At 47.0% G+C, this 17,347-nt stretch overlaps 3 protein-coding genes across 5 annotated transcripts in view; 2 read left to right on the forward strand and 1 right to left on the reverse strand.

Moving 5' to 3' along the window:
- LOC119951541 (zinc finger protein 135-like) overlaps positions 1-17,347 on the forward strand; it is a gene marked incomplete at its 3' end in the record, with an annotated part of 31,862 nt that overhangs the window by 2,034 nt on the left and 12,481 nt on the right. The window lies entirely within an intron of this gene.
- On the forward strand, positions 800-16,526 carry LOC119952194 (zinc finger protein 436-like). 3 transcript variants are annotated; one of them, XM_038775812.1, is made up of 2 exons: positions 800-3,077; positions 13,911-16,526. In XM_038775812.1, the coding sequence occupies exon 2, from the start codon at positions 14,196-14,198 to the stop codon at positions 15,063-15,065; it is 870 nt and encodes a 289-aa protein (XP_038631740.1). In that variant the 5' UTR covers positions 800-3,077; positions 13,911-14,195; the 3' UTR covers positions 15,066-16,526. The 3 variants fall into 3 exon arrangements, with proteins under 3 accessions (XP_038631740.1, XP_038631739.1, XP_038631741.1); XM_038775811.1 differs by lacking the exon at positions 800-3,077 and adding an exon at positions 12,818-12,944; XM_038775813.1 differs by lacking the exon at positions 800-3,077 and adding an exon at positions 13,125-13,147.
- LOC119952162 (gastrula zinc finger protein XlCGF26.1-like) lies at positions 9,114-12,694 on the reverse strand. Its single transcript, XM_038775757.1, has 2 exons — positions 12,599-12,694; positions 9,114-11,697 (listed from the first exon to the last, which is right to left on the reverse strand). The coding sequence occupies exon 2, from the start codon at positions 11,357-11,359 to the stop codon at positions 9,953-9,955; it is 1,407 nt and encodes a 468-aa protein (XP_038631685.1). The 5' UTR covers positions 11,360-11,697; positions 12,599-12,694; the 3' UTR covers positions 9,114-9,952.

Consider the following 17,347-nt stretch of genomic DNA (forward strand, 5'->3'; position numbering starts at 1 on the left):
TGATTGGCACAAACAGCGAGAAGGAGGGGCTATGTGGGAAAATAAATCGACAGCTACTAGACAGAGCCCAAACACCACTGGACGAGACCAAACAAAAATGGGAGGATGAACTGGGGACGGAGGTAGGGTGGGGACTCTGGAGTGAAGCACTGAGCAGGGTGAACTCCACCTCCTCCTGCGCAAGGCGAAGCCTAATGCAGCTCAAAGTGGTGCACAGAGTGCACCTGACCAGAACCCGAATGGAGACGGAAGAAAGGTGGGGAAACCACAAGAGAAGAGGCGGAGGGGCTACCTGCCCCTCTTTCCCGGAAAATAGAAGAAAAACACAGCTGAAGCCAGGGTGGGGGTGGGAGGAGCTATTGACCAATCCAGAGGGCAGCAAAATGTACATAGGGTCAGTTAAATGAAGGACAAACTAAACCTCTCTGTATAATAAAGGAAATTAGCACGGGTAAGAAAAATTTAATGTCACATCCAACTGTTTAGAAATAGGAGAAATGGCAATAAAAATATATATTTTTAAATGTTTTCAAGAATTCATAAATACTTTTTAGAAAACTCAAGGCAACAGAGAAACTAGCCTTTTTTTGGTATATAAATTGAGAGTACCCAATTATTGTTTTTCCAATTAAGGGGCATTTTAGCGTAATCAATCCACCTAATCTGCCTATTTTTGGGGGGTTGTGGGGGTGAAACCTACGCAGACACAGAGAGAATGTGCAAACTCAGAGAAACTAATCTTAAGAGAATCTTAAATTGATCATGAGAGAGAGAGAATTAAAAAAAAGCATGTCTCCGATTTGAAACAATATAAAGGTCAAGGAGAATGAAATACTGAGTAACAATTGACAACAAGATGGAAAAGAGATAGAAAGGTAAGGGTTAAAATTGTGCCCTGTAGCCGATTACTCTAACAAGCAATCAGCAGTTGCTGCTGGATATAGAAAATTCACATAGAACCCCCTTAGTGCAGGCTGTAAACACAGGAAGATTGAGAACAGTGTCAGATGCTAAAGGGAAGAGTCTATTCCTTCAATGGGCAAATTACAGTAGTTAAGGATGAAGGAAACATCCCAGTATCATTGAGTGGGATCTCTGAACATTCAGGAAAAGGATCATGTCTATGCAGATGGGAGCTGAGGAAGTGAATAGGGTAAAAATCCAGTTGAGGAGATCGATGTGACCCTGTTTGTCGACGGATTACGGCGGAGTGAACGGCGAGCCAAGAACAAGATGGTGATAGATGGATGTGGCGGGATGAAAGTGAAAGAGAATTGAGATGGTTTCATTTGAAAAGGAGGTGAAATAGACTTAATAGAAATCTAAAAGACAACCACACTGTTGTTTGAATTAGTGACAATTCTGGAATGTGAAAACTACTTTAAAAGAAAATGTTATCAGCTGACAAACCCAGATTCCACCCGAGTGAGTGGGACTGTGCAAAGTAACTATGATCAGGGATACATGCACTGGCTGGACATCCAAGGAGGAGGGCGCCAGAAACACTGATCACAACCAAAGCGCCTCACTGACTGCTCTTGTTTTATAGAACATTAACACCAGCCAACCGGTGACGACTGGGACGGGCATTTGCTTAAGTTTATCGAATGTCAACAACCGTAACGATTCTCGTGGGACCGATGACCAGTCACAGCAATGGGAAGTGTACCCGCTCATTTGACATCACCACAGAAGCAGTCAAGACCTCGTCACCACCCGTGCCAACTGACCCACTTCATCCAGCCATGAGTCCTGTGCCAGAGATCGCATGTATTAATGAATGAGAATAAGATTTTCTATGATAATGTACACCATGAGCTGGTGCCCGTATTCCTAAACATTATAGGCATAGCCCTGCCTCAATGACCGAAGTAGGCCATTATACCGGCGGGACATGGCCAATAGCTGCACCGAGGAACAAAACAGGTTAAAACGTGGCTTGGCGAATACCACTACGGCTTTTAGTACCAGATTAATTCTATTGGTCTAGAAACTGTCAACCTGAAGGTCCGAGCTTTAAGGTTACAGCTAAAAGAATTATGGGGAAGGCGAAAGGGATTCAGTGAACTCAACTGGGGACACACCAAGACATCACCTTGGTCATTTAAAACTTGGCCCCTCTATTGGGAAATCATGCAGTCTCCATTAATAAATTCGTTGGGATAGGGAAAAGATATTTTGGATGATGCAAATAAGAATGACGTCCGTAGCACCTATGGATCGTGGGCGCTTGAACAGGTGTGAGAAAATCTCAGGCAAAATAGCGAGGGAATAGTCCCACTGTGGGTTACAAATGAACATCTATTTAATCCATCACGAAATGCCAACCATAGGTTGACTGGATGCCAGCTCAGGGGATTAACACATGTATATAGTATTGATGTTGAATGTATTATGAATAACAATATGTTAATGGGTACTGTTTTAGTGATACCCATTATAACCATGTTGTAAGGAATCTCTTTTGAACCCTTACCTGCCCCTTGTTTTCCTTTTTAATTTCTGAATTGTTGGCTGCTATGAAACTGCAGACTTTGGTTTTAAACTCAAACCCTCCTGTCTAATGTGCTATTTGAACTGGTCCAAGAGAACCCCCCTGAGTGCAGTGTGCTATGTGGCATAGTCCAGTGATGTCATTTTGATGGACTTGGCTTGCAGCAAACCAATGCTTCCGAAATCCAGGACTCATTCAGTTTACAATCCTGATTGATAGAGCACTTCAGAGGTTTCTGTGATGAAGAAGCGCAGGCTCCATTTTAATTCAGTTCTGTTAAAACCCTGGAGTGACCAGGTCTGGACTCTCTCCAATCAGCTAAGGCTGGTGATTAAAACATTCTCCAGACAAGCCTGTGAAAGTAACTTCTTATTGAAATGCTGCAAACAAGTCTGTGAAAGCTTAGTCCTCTGTTTGAAAGGCAGGGAAAAGCCCAGTCTGATATTTCTCTCCTGAGAATCCTAAAAGGTCCTGAAGACCAGACCCTTCTCTTTCTCTTCATCCCACAGCTAGAAACCCTGCACAAAGACCAGACAAGCAGTTGGAAGGCAGAGTGGATGGAGAACCTGCTGTAAACTCTCAGGTAGAGATTTCTAATATTATCTCGTGATACTGTGAGTCAATCTGGTGAAGGTGACTCTCCAGAGGAATTCCTGCAGACCGCGAGGTCTAATTGAAGGCAGAAACTAAAAGATCCAAACCAATCAGTGGTTTTAACACCTTGCATCCCGAGATTGCTACCTACAAAGACCACCACCTCAGCAAAGATACTCATCTCACATTCCCAGTTTAATGCCCGTTTTTTGAACCCTTCCCTACCCCCACTGTGTGTCTGCCATGTGTGGGTGGAGGGTGGGACAGTGTTAGGGGAATAATTAGATTAGATTAGCAGCCCGTTGTTCTATTATTACCATTACATGTGTATCTATTATAAATAAACAGTTTTTCATATTTTACTTAAGATCTTGTGCCTGTAAGTCATTGATTGGAGCAGTCAAGGGTCAAAGATCTCAGGAAAATGCACAAACTATTGGTTAATTCGCTTATGTCGGAACTCCGGGGTCTGTGGGGCTGGAATTGACCGTGCTCTCACCCAGGGTGTTGTAACAATGTCAACACTAATTATACAGAGTGGGGAATTTTGGGGTCATTAGAGGAAGTCGTTATACCAGATACCTGGTTAGCACAGTTGCTTCACAGCGCCAGGGTCCCAGGTTCGATTCCCAATGTGTCAGCCGTATTGACTGGCCTGGTTTGATTGATATTCCTTGCCGACAAACCTGGCCTGGCTTCGCTCCCACTGTCCAGTAACTGCATCCACCCCAGTCACAGACTGCTGACCACTACCGGATCAGGACTTCACATTGTGGGAGTGCAATCAGACATTGTGTCGGCCGTTGAACAGCTTGACCACAGAGCAGCAGGTCACATACTGCTGATCGGTGGCGGGGGACAAGCTGAGCAGCGTGCAGAGTGGAGCTCCGAGCTGGGGCCACCACTGTCAGCATCATGCGGCTACATGGACGTCTGTCAGTCTCAGTTCCCACCCATCACCCACATGCAGTCACCAGCACACAGCCCAGCCTCGCACCGCCCTTCAAACGCCGCAACCAGATGAGGACTGCCAGCGGCGGCATTCTTAAAAGCCAGGCGTGGTTATTGGGGACTTCTTCCCCCTTTGGGAACGCTGCAACTAATCACTTTGCGACCCTCCCGACTCCCACCCGTGGGACGTGCCCCTGAGTTTGAAAAACCCTGGCCTAGACCTTATGTATGCTTCCCTTTTTCTTCATGACTAGTCTCACAGTTTCCCCGGTCATTCATGATTCCCTAATCCTGCCATTTCTGTCCTTCATTTTCGCAGGGTCATGCCTGTCCTGCACTCTGATCAACTGGTCTTTAAAAGACTCCCATATATCAAATGCAGATTTACCCTCAAACAGCCGCTCCCAATCCACATTCTCCAGCTCTGGCCGAGTTCTGTTATAGTTGGCTTTCCCCCAAGTTTGCGCTCTCACTCGAGGACCACTCTTGTTCTTATCCATGAGTATTCGAAAACTTATGGAATTATGATCACTATTCCCAATATGTTCCCCGACTGATATTTTTTATCACCTGGTCGGGCTCATTCCTCAATACCAGATCCAATAAGGTTCCCTGCTTGATTGGACTATCAACATACTGTTTCAAAAAACCCTCCTGGACAGACCTTACAAATCGCTCTGCATCCAAACCCCTGGGAATCCAAGTCAATATGGGGGAAATAAAATCACCCTCAACAACAACCCTGTTACTTTCACATCTTTCCAGAATCTGACTACGTATGTGTTCCTCTGTATCCCGCTGGTTGTTGGGAGGCCGATAGTACAACCCCAACATTGTGATTGCATCCTTCCTGTTTGTGAGCTCAACCCATAATACCTCACTGCAGAATCCCTCCAAGATATCCTCCTTCATCGCACTGTGATATGTTCCCTGACCTGAATGAAACTCCCCCACCCTTTCTGCTACCCCCTCTGTCTCGTCTAAACATATCAATATCCCACAACGTTAAGCTGCCAGTCCTGTCCTTCCTTTAATCATGTCTTCTTAATTACAAGAATATCATAATTCCCCACATTAATCCAGGCTCTAAATTCATCTGTCTTACCTGTTATACTTCTTGTGTTAAAGCAAACGCGCTCCAGACCCACCGAGTTCAGCGACCTCCCTCTGCCTGCTCTCCCTCTTTGCTACATTTGTCTTAGTCTCAAGCTCTTCCCCAGTCTCTATACTTGCCGACCTGCTGCTCCAGTTCCCACCCCCTTGCCATACTAGTCCCGAACCACATTAGCAAACCTCCCGGCCATGATATTGGTGCCCCTCCAGTTTAGGTTAGACCAGTCCTTCTCGTCCAGGTCCTTCCTTCCCTGAAAGATATCCCAACAATCCACTTATCTGAAGCCCTTCCCCCTACATGAGCTCTTTAGCCATGTGTTCAACTGTATTATCTTTTTGTTTCTAGCCTCACTAGCACATGGATGGGGAGTAATCCTGAAATTACTACCCCAGAGGTCCTGCTTTTTAGCTTACTACCTAACTCCCTGTAATGACTTTGTAGGACCTTGCTGCTCTTCCTGTCTGTCATTTGTACCAATGTGCACAATGGCATCTGTCCATTTGCCCTCCTGTACCCACTCAGAGACATCCATGATGCTGGTACCACACCATTCTGGAGTCTGTTTTGTGACCACAGAAGCGCCTATCTGTGCCCCTGACTATCGAACCCCCAGTTAGTATTGCTGTTTCATGCTTTACCCTGCTCCTCTGCACAGGAGGGCCAGCAGTAGTGCCACCGCTTTGGCTATTGCTGATGCTGTCACCTGATGGGCCATCCCCTCATCAGTATCCAAAAGGGCATACTTGTTAGAGAGGGGGGACAGCCAGGGGACTCCTGCACTGACTGTCTGCCCTGTCTAGCGGCCGCCCATCTATCTTCCTGTACCTTGTGTGTGACCACGTCTCTATAACTTCTACTTCTATCTATGACGCTTCCCGCCATTTGGTTGCTCCTTAGTACCTGCAGCTGCTGCTGAAGCCGATCCATTCGTTCAGTCAGCAAGTGCAGCTGGATACACTTCCCGCAGATGTAATTGTCAGGGATGTTGTCAGCATCCATGATTGACCACATCTAGCAGGTGGAATGCCAAGCTCCACCAACTGTCATGACCAACCCTCTGCTAAATATTAAATTACTTTAACAGATTGAAAATATTCACGCAGCTTGGAAACGAATGGAGAGGGCGTCCTGTGGCAACACAAGCCTGGGGGCCCTAGTAACGGCACCATGGCCGCTCCCCCCCACGAGGTACACCACGAGCCCGGTGGTGGCGGCCACCCTCAAGATATGGGGGCAGTGGAGGCGACATAGGGGGGAAATGGGAGGTCTGTTGGCGGCGCCAATAAGAGGGAACCATAGATTCATCCCGGGGAACATCGACGGGGGATTTCAGAGCTGGTACAGGGTGGGCATACGGCAGCTGAAGGACCTGTTTATAGAGGGGAGGTTTGCGAGCCTGGGAGGGCTGGAGGAGAAGTTTGAGCTCCCCCCGGGAAACATGTTCAGATATTTACAAGTGAAGGCATTTGCTAGACGGCAGGTGGAGGGGTTCCCCCTGCTCCCCAGTAAGGGGGTGAGTGATAGGGTGCTCTCGGGGGTCTGGGTCGGAGGGGGGAAGATATCAGACATCTACAAGATAATGCAGGAGGCGGAAGAAGCATCAGGGGAGGAGCTGAAAGCCAAGTGGGAAGGGGAGCTGGGAGAGCAGATAGAAGACGGGACGTGGGCGGATGCACTGGAGAAGGTCAATTCTTCCTCCTCGTGTGCGAGGCTGAGCCTCATTCAATTTAAGGTGCTGCATAGAGCTCACATGACGGGGACAAGGATGAGCCGGTTCTTTGGGGGTGAGGACAGGTGTGTCAGATGTCTGGGAAGCCCAGCGAACCATGTGCACATGTTCTGGGCATGTCCGGTGCTGGAAGGGTTCTGGAAGGGGGTGGCAAGGACGGTGTCGAAGGTGGTGGGGTCCAGGGTCAAACCAGGATGGGGGCTTGCGATCTTTGGGGTCGGGGTAGAACCGGGGGTACAGGAGGCTAGGGAGGCCGGAATACTGGCCTTTGCATCCCTAGTGGCTCGACGAAGGATATTAATTCAATGGAAGGACGCGAGGCCTCCAAGCGTTGAAACTTGGATTAACGATATGGCTAGCTATATTCAGCTAGAAAGGATCAAATTTGCCCTGAGAGGGTCGGTACAGGGATTCTCCAGGCGGTGGCAACCTTTCCTTGACTTTTTAGATCAGAGATAGACGTTCGGGGTCGTGGCAGCAGCAACCCGGGGGGGGGGGGGGAGGGGGGGGAGGGAGGGAGGGAGGGGGGGGGGAGGGAGGGGGGGGGGGGGGGGGGCAGCAAGGGTCGTGGGGGGACATGCACGACTGTAACGCGGGCAAGTCTGCTCGCTGCTCATGTCTGAAACTGTAGGCTGCCTTGTTTGTTAAGGTTGCCTGGGGGCGGGGGGGGGGGAGGACTGGTGCGCGCGAGAGGGCGGGCGAGGGAGGGACATTTGCCTAGAGGGATTGTGTTGTAAATAATTTAAAAATTAGTAGGGGTAAATGTTTGTATGGAAAAACTCTTTCAATAAAAATTATTTAAAAAAAAAAAAAAAAAAGAAAATATTCACGAGGACATACTCACCAATCAGCTGCCTTCTTAAATCCCCACTCAGAAGAGTGTCCCTCGCAGGTCAGGTGCTCTCCTAAAAGACTGTCTCCCTATTGTTTTGTGTTTGAGGAGGAGGGAGGGATGGAAACACTACAGCAATGTTTGGGCCTATTCTGTTCTTTGACAGTGGGTCCTCCTCAATCCCCTTCCAAGTTGCTGTGATGGCACTGATTTCTCCCAGAATGCTTCAGTACCAGCCTCTGTTTGATGCTGCTCCTCCTGTTGAGTGCAAGGGTCCTTCTCCTCAATCACCAATGCCACCTCCGCTGCATGGACCCCTGTGAACTTCTGATATACCCAGTTTCTATCCTTCGCAGATTGAAATTGATGTCAACACTAAATTTTGCTTTACGAACCAATTCAAAATCGTCATCCATATCTACGGCCTGTCCAGCTCTGCTGTTCCACATGAGTTCTCACTACTACGGGAAGCGAATCTTTAAATTCCTCCAAAATAATTATTTCCCAAAGTGCCTCATCCGTTTGGTTTATTTTTAGTGCTCTTGTCCACCTATCCATTTCTCTCAGTTTTTACAGCATTTCCAAATCTTTAATTTTTAATTGGATTTGAGCTAATTCTAATGGGTTAGACTGTGATACTGTAAGTTGAAATATTGAAGCATGGTTTGTATTATCTCTGCCTTCTTTGGCCCTTTTGGCAGGGTTAACTACAGTTCCTCTGCCAAACTCAAAACCTTTGCTTTCGATTTCCCTTTTAAATCTTCCTGAGTGATTTCCTCCACCCCCAGGAGACCTTTTAGCAACTGCAAGGACCATCTCCAGTCACTCCCTATTCAATATTTCAAACCGGGAAAGGAGGCAATCGATCCACACACACCCACACTCTTTAAGTTCAATAACCCCAAGCCAAGCAAGGAATTATACATAAGACTATCCCAGCCACGAGCCCCAATTTGTTTTGGACGCCGGGTCAGTTCTCACCAGTGGCTAAAATGTTGGACCAGAACCAGAACCTTTTTAAGTTTTAAAACAGTGAGCAAGTGATAATAAAATAAATGGGGCGTGGTTATTTTAGAAACTAACCTTATTAAAACAAAAACAAAATGAAAATTATATTTAAACTTTTAAACTTCAATCTTAACTTTAAAAGATTACATGTAGTTTCATAAACTTAATGCTTCCTATTAAAAGTTCTTGCTCTGTTCAACTTGCACAAACGGGCAAAGGCGATACTTGTATTTAAAAAAACAATTTTTATTCTGTTATGATCATTCATTCATGACCCTTTACCAAAGGTGGCAACTTTCAGAATAATAATAATAATCTTTATTAGTGTCACAAGTAGGCTTACATCAGCACTGCAATTAAGTTACTGTGAAAAACCTCTCTCCGTCTTTTCCCCAAACTTCTACCTGTAGCTGTTTAAAACACCATTCCTTCTCTCTCTCTCTCTAACTCCACCCAACCCCTCAAACACAGGTTTTCTGGTGTTTCCACACTTGAGCTTATTACTGTTATTTTGGCTGATTTGATGGCCCACTCCCATTTATACAAAAGAACAGAGTTATGCTATTGGTAGGCAACAAACCTCCCATTGATGGACAAAGAGGCCATCAGACTCTGTAATGGGCCAATTGCTGGTCAGACTGGAATGTTCCAAAGAACAATGGATCTGGGGCATCCCACGAACGAGTTTAAGTCTGACTGCAACAATGTAGCTTTGCCAGGTGTGGGTCCATCCCTCTGACTCTGTGCAGGCAGGTTTTTTCCCCTCGGTCTGTTCCACCCCTAAATTGCCTGCTACATTGGGGTCTCATTTCTGAACCTAATTTCCTAATATCCACCTTGCGTGACAGATGAAAAAGCTCTCTAAACACAATAGTATCTCAGCTGGGATTGAAGCTAACCACCCCCCTCTCCCCCGTCCCTCAAAGATAACCTTTAAAATCTAACTGCAGCTGCCTTCCAGGCATAGAAACATTAAATGAAGCCTACCTAAAACTATACTAATGTTCACCCAAACAAAAAAGGTATTTTTGTCTCCAAACACTCCCAGTGTCAAAGAGCATCAGCCCACTGGGCACAAAAAGGGTCCGGCCAGTCCAGCAGAAAGAAACCCTCCGACCACCCACTTCACCCACTCTGAGAATGAACATGGTTCAGTTCTGGATGTGATTACCAACAGCAATAACAGCAGACATCACAACCCCTGTCATCACTTGTGAACTCGCTGGTGCCTCAGCAGATGGAATGACCGAGTGAATCCCTTCCCACACACGAAACAGGTGAATGGCTCTCCCCAGTATGAACTCTCTGGTGTCTCCTCAGTGTGGATGACGTTTTAAACCTCTTTGTGCAGTGAGAGCAGCTGAACGGTCTCTCCTCAGTGTGAATGCGCTGGTGGATCATCAGTACCTTCGAGCTTTTGAAATCCATCCCACAGTCAGAGCATTTAAAGGGTCTCTCATTGGTGTGAGTGACATTGTGGTTCAGCAGGGTCGATAAGTCACCGAATCCCTTCCCGCAGACGGTACAGGTGAATGGTCTCTCCCCAGTGTGAACCCGCTGGTGTCTCCGCAATGTGGATGACATTTTAAACCTCTTTGCGCAGTGAGAGCAGCTGAACGGTCTCTCCTCAGTGTGAATGCGCTGATGGGACAACAGATCCTCAGAAGCTTTGAAGCCACTCCCACAGTCAGAGCATTTAAAGGGTCTCTCCTTGGTGTGAGTGACTTTGTGTCTCAGCAGGGTCGATGAATAACCGAATCCCTTCCCACAGTCGGTGCAGGTGAATGGTCTCTCCCCAGTGTGAACTCGCTGGTGTCTCCGCAGTGTGGATGACCTTCTAAACCTCTTTGTGCAGTGAGAGCAGCTGAATGGTCTCTCCTCAGTGTGAATGTGCTGGTGGACCATTAGTACCTTAGAGCTTTTGAAATCCATCCCACAGTCAGAGCATTTAAAGGGTCTCTCATTGGTGTGAGTGACATTGTGTCTCACCAGGCTGGATGATTGAATGAATCCCTTCCCACACACAGAGCAGATGAAAGGCCTCTCCCCCGTGTGAATTCGACAGTGTCTATGCAGGGCGGGTAAGTGTGCGAATCCCCTCCCACAGACAGAACACACGAATGGCCTCTCTCCGGTGTGAATTCGCTGGTGTGTCTGGAGGGTAGCTAAGTGAGTGAATCCATTCCCACACACAGAGCAGATGAATGGCCTCTCCCCGGTGTGAACCCGTTGGTGTGCCTGCAGGTTGGATGACTGAATGAAACTCTTCCCACATACAGAGCATCTGAACGGCTTCTCACCTGTGTGAATTCGCTTATGTGACAGCAGGTGGGCTAGCTGACTGAATTCCTTCCCACACTGAGAGCAGGGGAACGGCCTCTCCCCTGTGTGAAATCGCTGGTGTGTCTGCAGACTATGTAACTGAGTAAATCCTTTCCCACACTCAGTGCAGGTGAATGGTTTCTCCCCAGTGTGAACTCGCTGGTGTCGCCGCAGGCTGGACGAATCACTGAATCCCTTTCTGCACTTCAAGCAGCTGAATGGCCTCTTCCCAGCGTGACTGCGTAGATGAGTTTTCAACTGCGATGAGTACCTAAATCCCTTCCCACAGTCCCCACAAGTCCACCGTTTCTCCATGGTGCGGGTGCCCTTTTGTCTCCAGATCAATCAGCTGACGTCTTACACGTGTACGGTCTCTCCCCGCTGTGAATGGTGCAATGTTTTTTCAGGCTGTGTAACTGGCTAGAGCTCTTTCCACAGTCAGTGGAACACTCTCACTCGGGTGTGTGTGTATCTCGGTGCTTTTCCAGTCACACTGATGGTTGAAGCCTTCTGAAGCAGACAGAACAAACACTTGTCCTTCTAGGTTTAAGAAACAAGAATATTCTGCACCCTAGTGCCTGAGTAACGCAGTCAGATTTGGATGTGAATTTGGGTTTGAGATTTCTGTCTGTAAATCCTCGCCGTCTGATATCCTGTAAAAGGATATTACAAAAAGACATCACTGTCAGCACAGGTTGGAAATTAAGAACAGACAATTCAAGTTTGTATTCAACAACTGTTACTCTCTTTTCCCAAAAGCTCTAAATCTCCATCCCACACACTCTCCCTCCATTCTCACTCTGCTGTATCTAATATTCACCCTCCCAATTCTCCTGAAGGTGCTGATTCAGGCTGATTGACAGATCCATGCTCACTGCTTCTGGTCCGCAACACAGAGACCTGAAAATCTTCATGCAGGCTGCCAGACAGACGTATGTCTATATTACTGGACTAAAAATGTGTAATGTACAGGCAGGATTGCTGCAAGTCACCAATGACCCTCCAGAATGAGAAAAGTAATAGAAATGGGGAAACATTGATTTCCTCCCAGAAGGGGTGGCACGGTAGCACAGTGGTTAGCACTGTTGCTTCCCAGCAGCAGGATCCCTGGTTTGATTCCCGGCTTGGCGAGTCTCTGTGGAATCTGCACGTTGTTCCAGTGTTGCATGGGTTTTCTCTGGGTGCTCCGGTTTCCTCCCACAGTCTAAAGATGTGCAGGTTAAGTGGACTGGCCATTCTAAATTGCCCTTGATGTCCAAAAATGTTTGGTGGGATTACTGGGTTACGGGGATAGGGTGGAGGTGTGGGCTGAAGTGGAGTGCTCCTTCCAAGGGCCGGTGCAGACTCGATGGGCTGAATGGCCTCCTTCTGCACTGTAAATTCTCGGATTCGATGTTGCACAGAGGAGAAAGTTTCAATCTGGAGCTAATTGGGTAACGTCACTATGGAGCCCTGCCTGATTCAGCCAATAGCAATCACTCTGCTCCGCGGTGACGTCTCCGAGTTCTCGTGCCCGGCACCCATCCGCTCACCCCCACCCGATTCCCCCCGCACCTCCTCTAGACAAGGTTTCCAGGCAACCTGCTGACGGTTCCGGCCAGTCCGAGAAGCCGCTCAGTCTCTCTCTCCCTCCTCGGCCCGGAATTGCGCATGTCCAAGGAGAGGAAAGCTGCGCATGTGCAGGGGAGCTCACGCCCCGTTGACCTTACTGCTGAGGTGTTGCCCAATGAGAAGATTGGAGGACCGGAAGGACTCTGCTCCTCCGCCAATTAGAGCTCCCCCATTGTCTCAATGCAGAAGCTGGACATGGAGGTTTGTGCCCAGCAAAGCTGTTGTTCCCTCAACCCTGAGTGAGCTTGAGCTGCACACAGACTGAACCTTCCTCCCGTCTCCAACATCTGTGAGTAAAACACTTTCTTTTCTCCCTTTTTCCATTCATTGTCTCATTCTGACCTTCAATTGGTGACTTGCAGCAACTGAAGGGAAAAGAAGTGAATCCAGGGAGGGTGCAGACTCTGGAAAGGTTAGCCCAGGTCTCTCTCTCTGCCTTAAAGATATTAACATCCTTTGCTCGGTCAGAGATATGTCTAGTGTTGTTATATGGTATGTATTATAGATATTATTGATGGTTCTGTAACAAAATACATGTATTATAATTTCTAGTTTTGTAATATAGTACTGTACCTACATTACATATTTCCCCTCATTGCAACACTGACAGATTCAATTTGGGAACTCAAGTCAATGCTGACTGTCTGTACAGTCAGTCCTATTCCCCCTCTATATCCCTGTTCCCCTGAAAGTCTATTTTCTTCAATTTCATTTTCAATTATTGGTCATCTCGACTTCCACTACCCATGTGGGCAGCGAGTACCCAGTGATGACCACTCCATGACTGAATAAAATTCTCCCACAGAATCTCCCCATGCCTAATCAGTAAATGTACTTAGATGGAGAGTCTCTACCCTTGTACAGGTTGTAGTGAGTTTAGATTTGTTGATCAGCATCAATCAGTATCTTCATGAGAATTGGGAGGGAAAGGAAGTGAGTACAGTCTGTATATTACATACATTTTTGTCCAGTAATATAAACATATGTCTGGCAGCCTGCATGAAGATTTTCAGGTTTCCGTGTCCAGGACAGGAAGCAGTGAGCATGGATCTGTCAATCAGCCTGAATAAGCACCGTCAGGAGATTTAGGATGGTGAATATTAGATACAGCAGAGTGAGAATACAGAGAGAGTGTGTGGGATGGAGCTTTAGAGTATTTGGGGGAAAGAGAGAGGAAAGAATGTTTGATAGAATTATCTGTTCTGAATTTCTATCCTGCACTGACAGTGATGACTATTGTAAATTTTTTTTGCAGGATGTTCGATCGGAAGGAGCTTGAGGCCAATATCTCAAACTAAACATCAAGTCAAGAACTGACTGAGTCACTTAATTCTTAGGAAATTAATATCATCGGCCATTGAATCTGGAACAAAAAATGTTTGCTTATTTTGTATGCTGCAAGAGATTTTAAACATCACTTCCAATCCACTGACCGTGGAAAGAACTTTAACCTGTTACACAGCCTGAAAAAATACTATGCTATTCACAGCAGGTGTACACATGTTCTGTGTATGGACAAGGCTTCAACTGATTGTCAAACATGGAGAGACAGAAGATCACCCAGACCATGGACAAACCATGGAAATGTGGGGACTGTGGAAAGGGATTCACAGCCCCGTACGAACTGGAAAGGCATCAATGCAGTCACACTGGAGTGAGGCCATTCCTCTGCTCTGAATGTGGGAAAGGATTCACTCGGTTAGTCCACCTGCAGACACACCAGCAAATTCATACTGGGGAAAGGCCATTTACCTGCACTGTGTGTGGGAAGGGATTCAGTCAGTTACCCAACCTGCTTAGCCACAATGTCACTCACACCAATGAGAGACCCTTTAAATGCTCTGACTGTGGAAGTAGTTTCAAAAGCTCTCAGGTACTGATGATCCACCAGCGCATTCACACTGAGGAGAAGCCATTCAGCTGCTCTCACTGCATGAAGAGGTTTAGAACGTCATCCGACCTGATGAAACACCAGCGGGTTCACACCGAGGAGAGGCCATTCGCTTGCTCCGATTGTGGGAAAAGATTCGCTCGGTCATCCCACTTGCTGAAACACAACATCACTCAAACCAACGAGAGACCCTTTAAATGCTCTGACTGTGGGAGGGGGTTTAAAAGCTCTCAGGTATTGATGGAACATCAGCGCATTCACACTGAGGAGAGACCGTTCAGCTGCTCTCACTGCACAAAGAGGTTTCAAACATCATCCACATTACGGAGACACCTGCGGGTTCACACCGGGGAGAGTCGATTCACTTGCTCTGATTGTGGGAAGAGATTCCGTGATTCATCCGCCCTGTTAACACATCATCAAGTCCACACTGGAAAGAAGCCATTCACCTGCTCTCACTGCGGGAAGGGATTCACTCAGTCATCCAACATGCTGAGACACCAAAGGGTTCACAAGTGATGATGGTTTAGATTCTGCTGTTATTCCTGCTGTTAATCACACCCAGGACTGAACCTGGAATGGGTGGAGGGAATTGCTTCCTCATCAACTCCTCCTGGTGCTCGGACATGGCGACCCTGGCGAACTGTTCCCCGGACCTGGAATACCCGACTGTGAAGTACCGTTCATACTACCTTCCACGGAGTTCACTTCTGCCATCATCACAGCGGTCTACATCCCACCCCAGGCGGAAGTGAAGAAGGCGCTTGATGAATTGTAACCGCTATAAATAACAATGAAGCAGAATACCCGGAGGCCTTGTTCATTGTGGCCGGGGACTTCAACCAGGCCAACCTCAAGAGTGTACTGCCAAAATTCCACCAACAGATCTCCTGTCCCAACAGGGGCCCCAACATCCTTGACCACTGCTACACAAATATCAAGGGTGCCTGATGATCCATCCCCAGACCACACTTTGGAAAATCGGACCACAAGATGGCGCTCCTTCTCCCAGCATATAAGCAGAAACTTAAATAGAGAATCCAGTTAAGAAGGTTGTGCAATGCTGGTCTGAGGCTACAGAAGAGCTCCTACGCGACTGCTTGGAGTCAGTGAACTGGTCCATATTCAACAACTCAGCAGCCAACCTAAACGAGTTTGCCAGCACCATCACAGACTTCATCAGCAAGTGTGTAGAAGATTGTGTGTCAAAGAAGGTAGTAGGTACGTTACCCAACCAGAAACCATGGTTTAACCAGGAGATTCACTCTCTACTGAAGGCCACGTCTGAAGCGTTCAAGACAGGCAACCCTGACCTATACAGGAAATCTCGGTATAACTTTATCTGCAAACCCAACAGGGATGCCAAGAGACAATACCAGACTAAACTATAACCACAGTCTAATGACATGGACTCCTACATCAGACTCCTATTCACTGACTACAGCTCTGCCTTCAAAACCATAATCCCAGCCAAGCTCATGTCAAAGCTCCAAAACCTAGGACTTGGCTCCTCCCTCTGCAACTGGTTCATTGACTTCCTGACACATAGACTGCAATCAGTAAGGATAAACAACAACGTCTCCTCCATGATAGCCCTCAATTTCCGGAGCCCCACGAGGCTGCGTACGTAGCCCCCTACTATATTCCCCATACACACATGACTGTGTAACAAAATGTGGCTCCACCTCCATCTATGAGTTTGCTGATGACATGACTGTAGTGGGTCGGATCTCAAACAACGACGAGTCAGAGTCCAGAAGGGCGATAAAGAACCTAGTAGCATGGTGTGACGACATCAATCTCTCCCTCAATGTCAACAAAACTAAGTAGCTTGTCATTTACTTCAGGAAACAAAATATCGTACACACCCCTGTCTGCATTAATGGTGCTGAGGTGGAGATGGTTGACAGCTTCAAATTCCTAGGTGTGATATCACCAACAAGCTGTCCTGGTCCACCAATGTCGACACTACGGCCAAGAAAGCACAACAGCACCTATAATTCCTCAAGAAACTAAGGAAATTCAGCATGTCCACATTGACTCTTACCAATTTTTCTAGAAGGACCATTGCATCCTATCTGACTGCATCACATCCTGGTATGGCAACTGCTCGGCCCACGACCATTAGAAATTACAGAGTCGTGAACACAACCCAGTCCATCACATGAATCTGCCTCCCATCCATTGACTCTGTCTACACCTCCCACTGCCTTGGTAAAGCAGGCAGCATAATCAAAGACCCGCCCCACCCGGGTTATTCTCTCTTCCATCGGACAGGCAATACAAAAGTCTGAAAACACATACTAACAGATTCAAAAACAGCTTCTTCCTCGCTGTTACCAGAAACCTGAATGACCCTCTTATTGACTGAACTGGTCTCTCCACGCATCTTCTCCGCTGAGTAGCACAACACTCGATATGCTTCCCCGATGTCTACGTATTTAAATTGTGTATATATTGTATGTCCTATGTTTTTTCATGTATAGAATTATCTGTCTGTACTGCATACAGAACAAGACTTTTCACTGTACCTCGGAGCACATGACAGTAAATCATAATCAAATCAAACCATGTTAATCCTGACACTTGGTGAAGTGGGAGGGTCGGAGGGTTTCTTTCTGCTGGACCGGCTGGTCTCACGACTTTGCTTCCACTGGGCTGATGCTCTTTGAGCCTGGGAGAGCACATTTCCACTGAAATGATCCACAGAAGCTGCTGAAGGACATTTATTTTATCCTGGATAGTAAATAGTATTTTCCCCCCACTAAGGTAGATCTCAAATAAATACATTTGTCCCTGTT

The sequence above is a fragment of the Scyliorhinus canicula genome, chromosome 17, assembly GCF_902713615.1.
Source record: "Scyliorhinus canicula chromosome 17, sScyCan1.1, whole genome shotgun sequence".
NCBI lineage: Eukaryota > Metazoa > Chordata > Chondrichthyes > Carcharhiniformes > Scyliorhinidae > Scyliorhinus > Scyliorhinus canicula.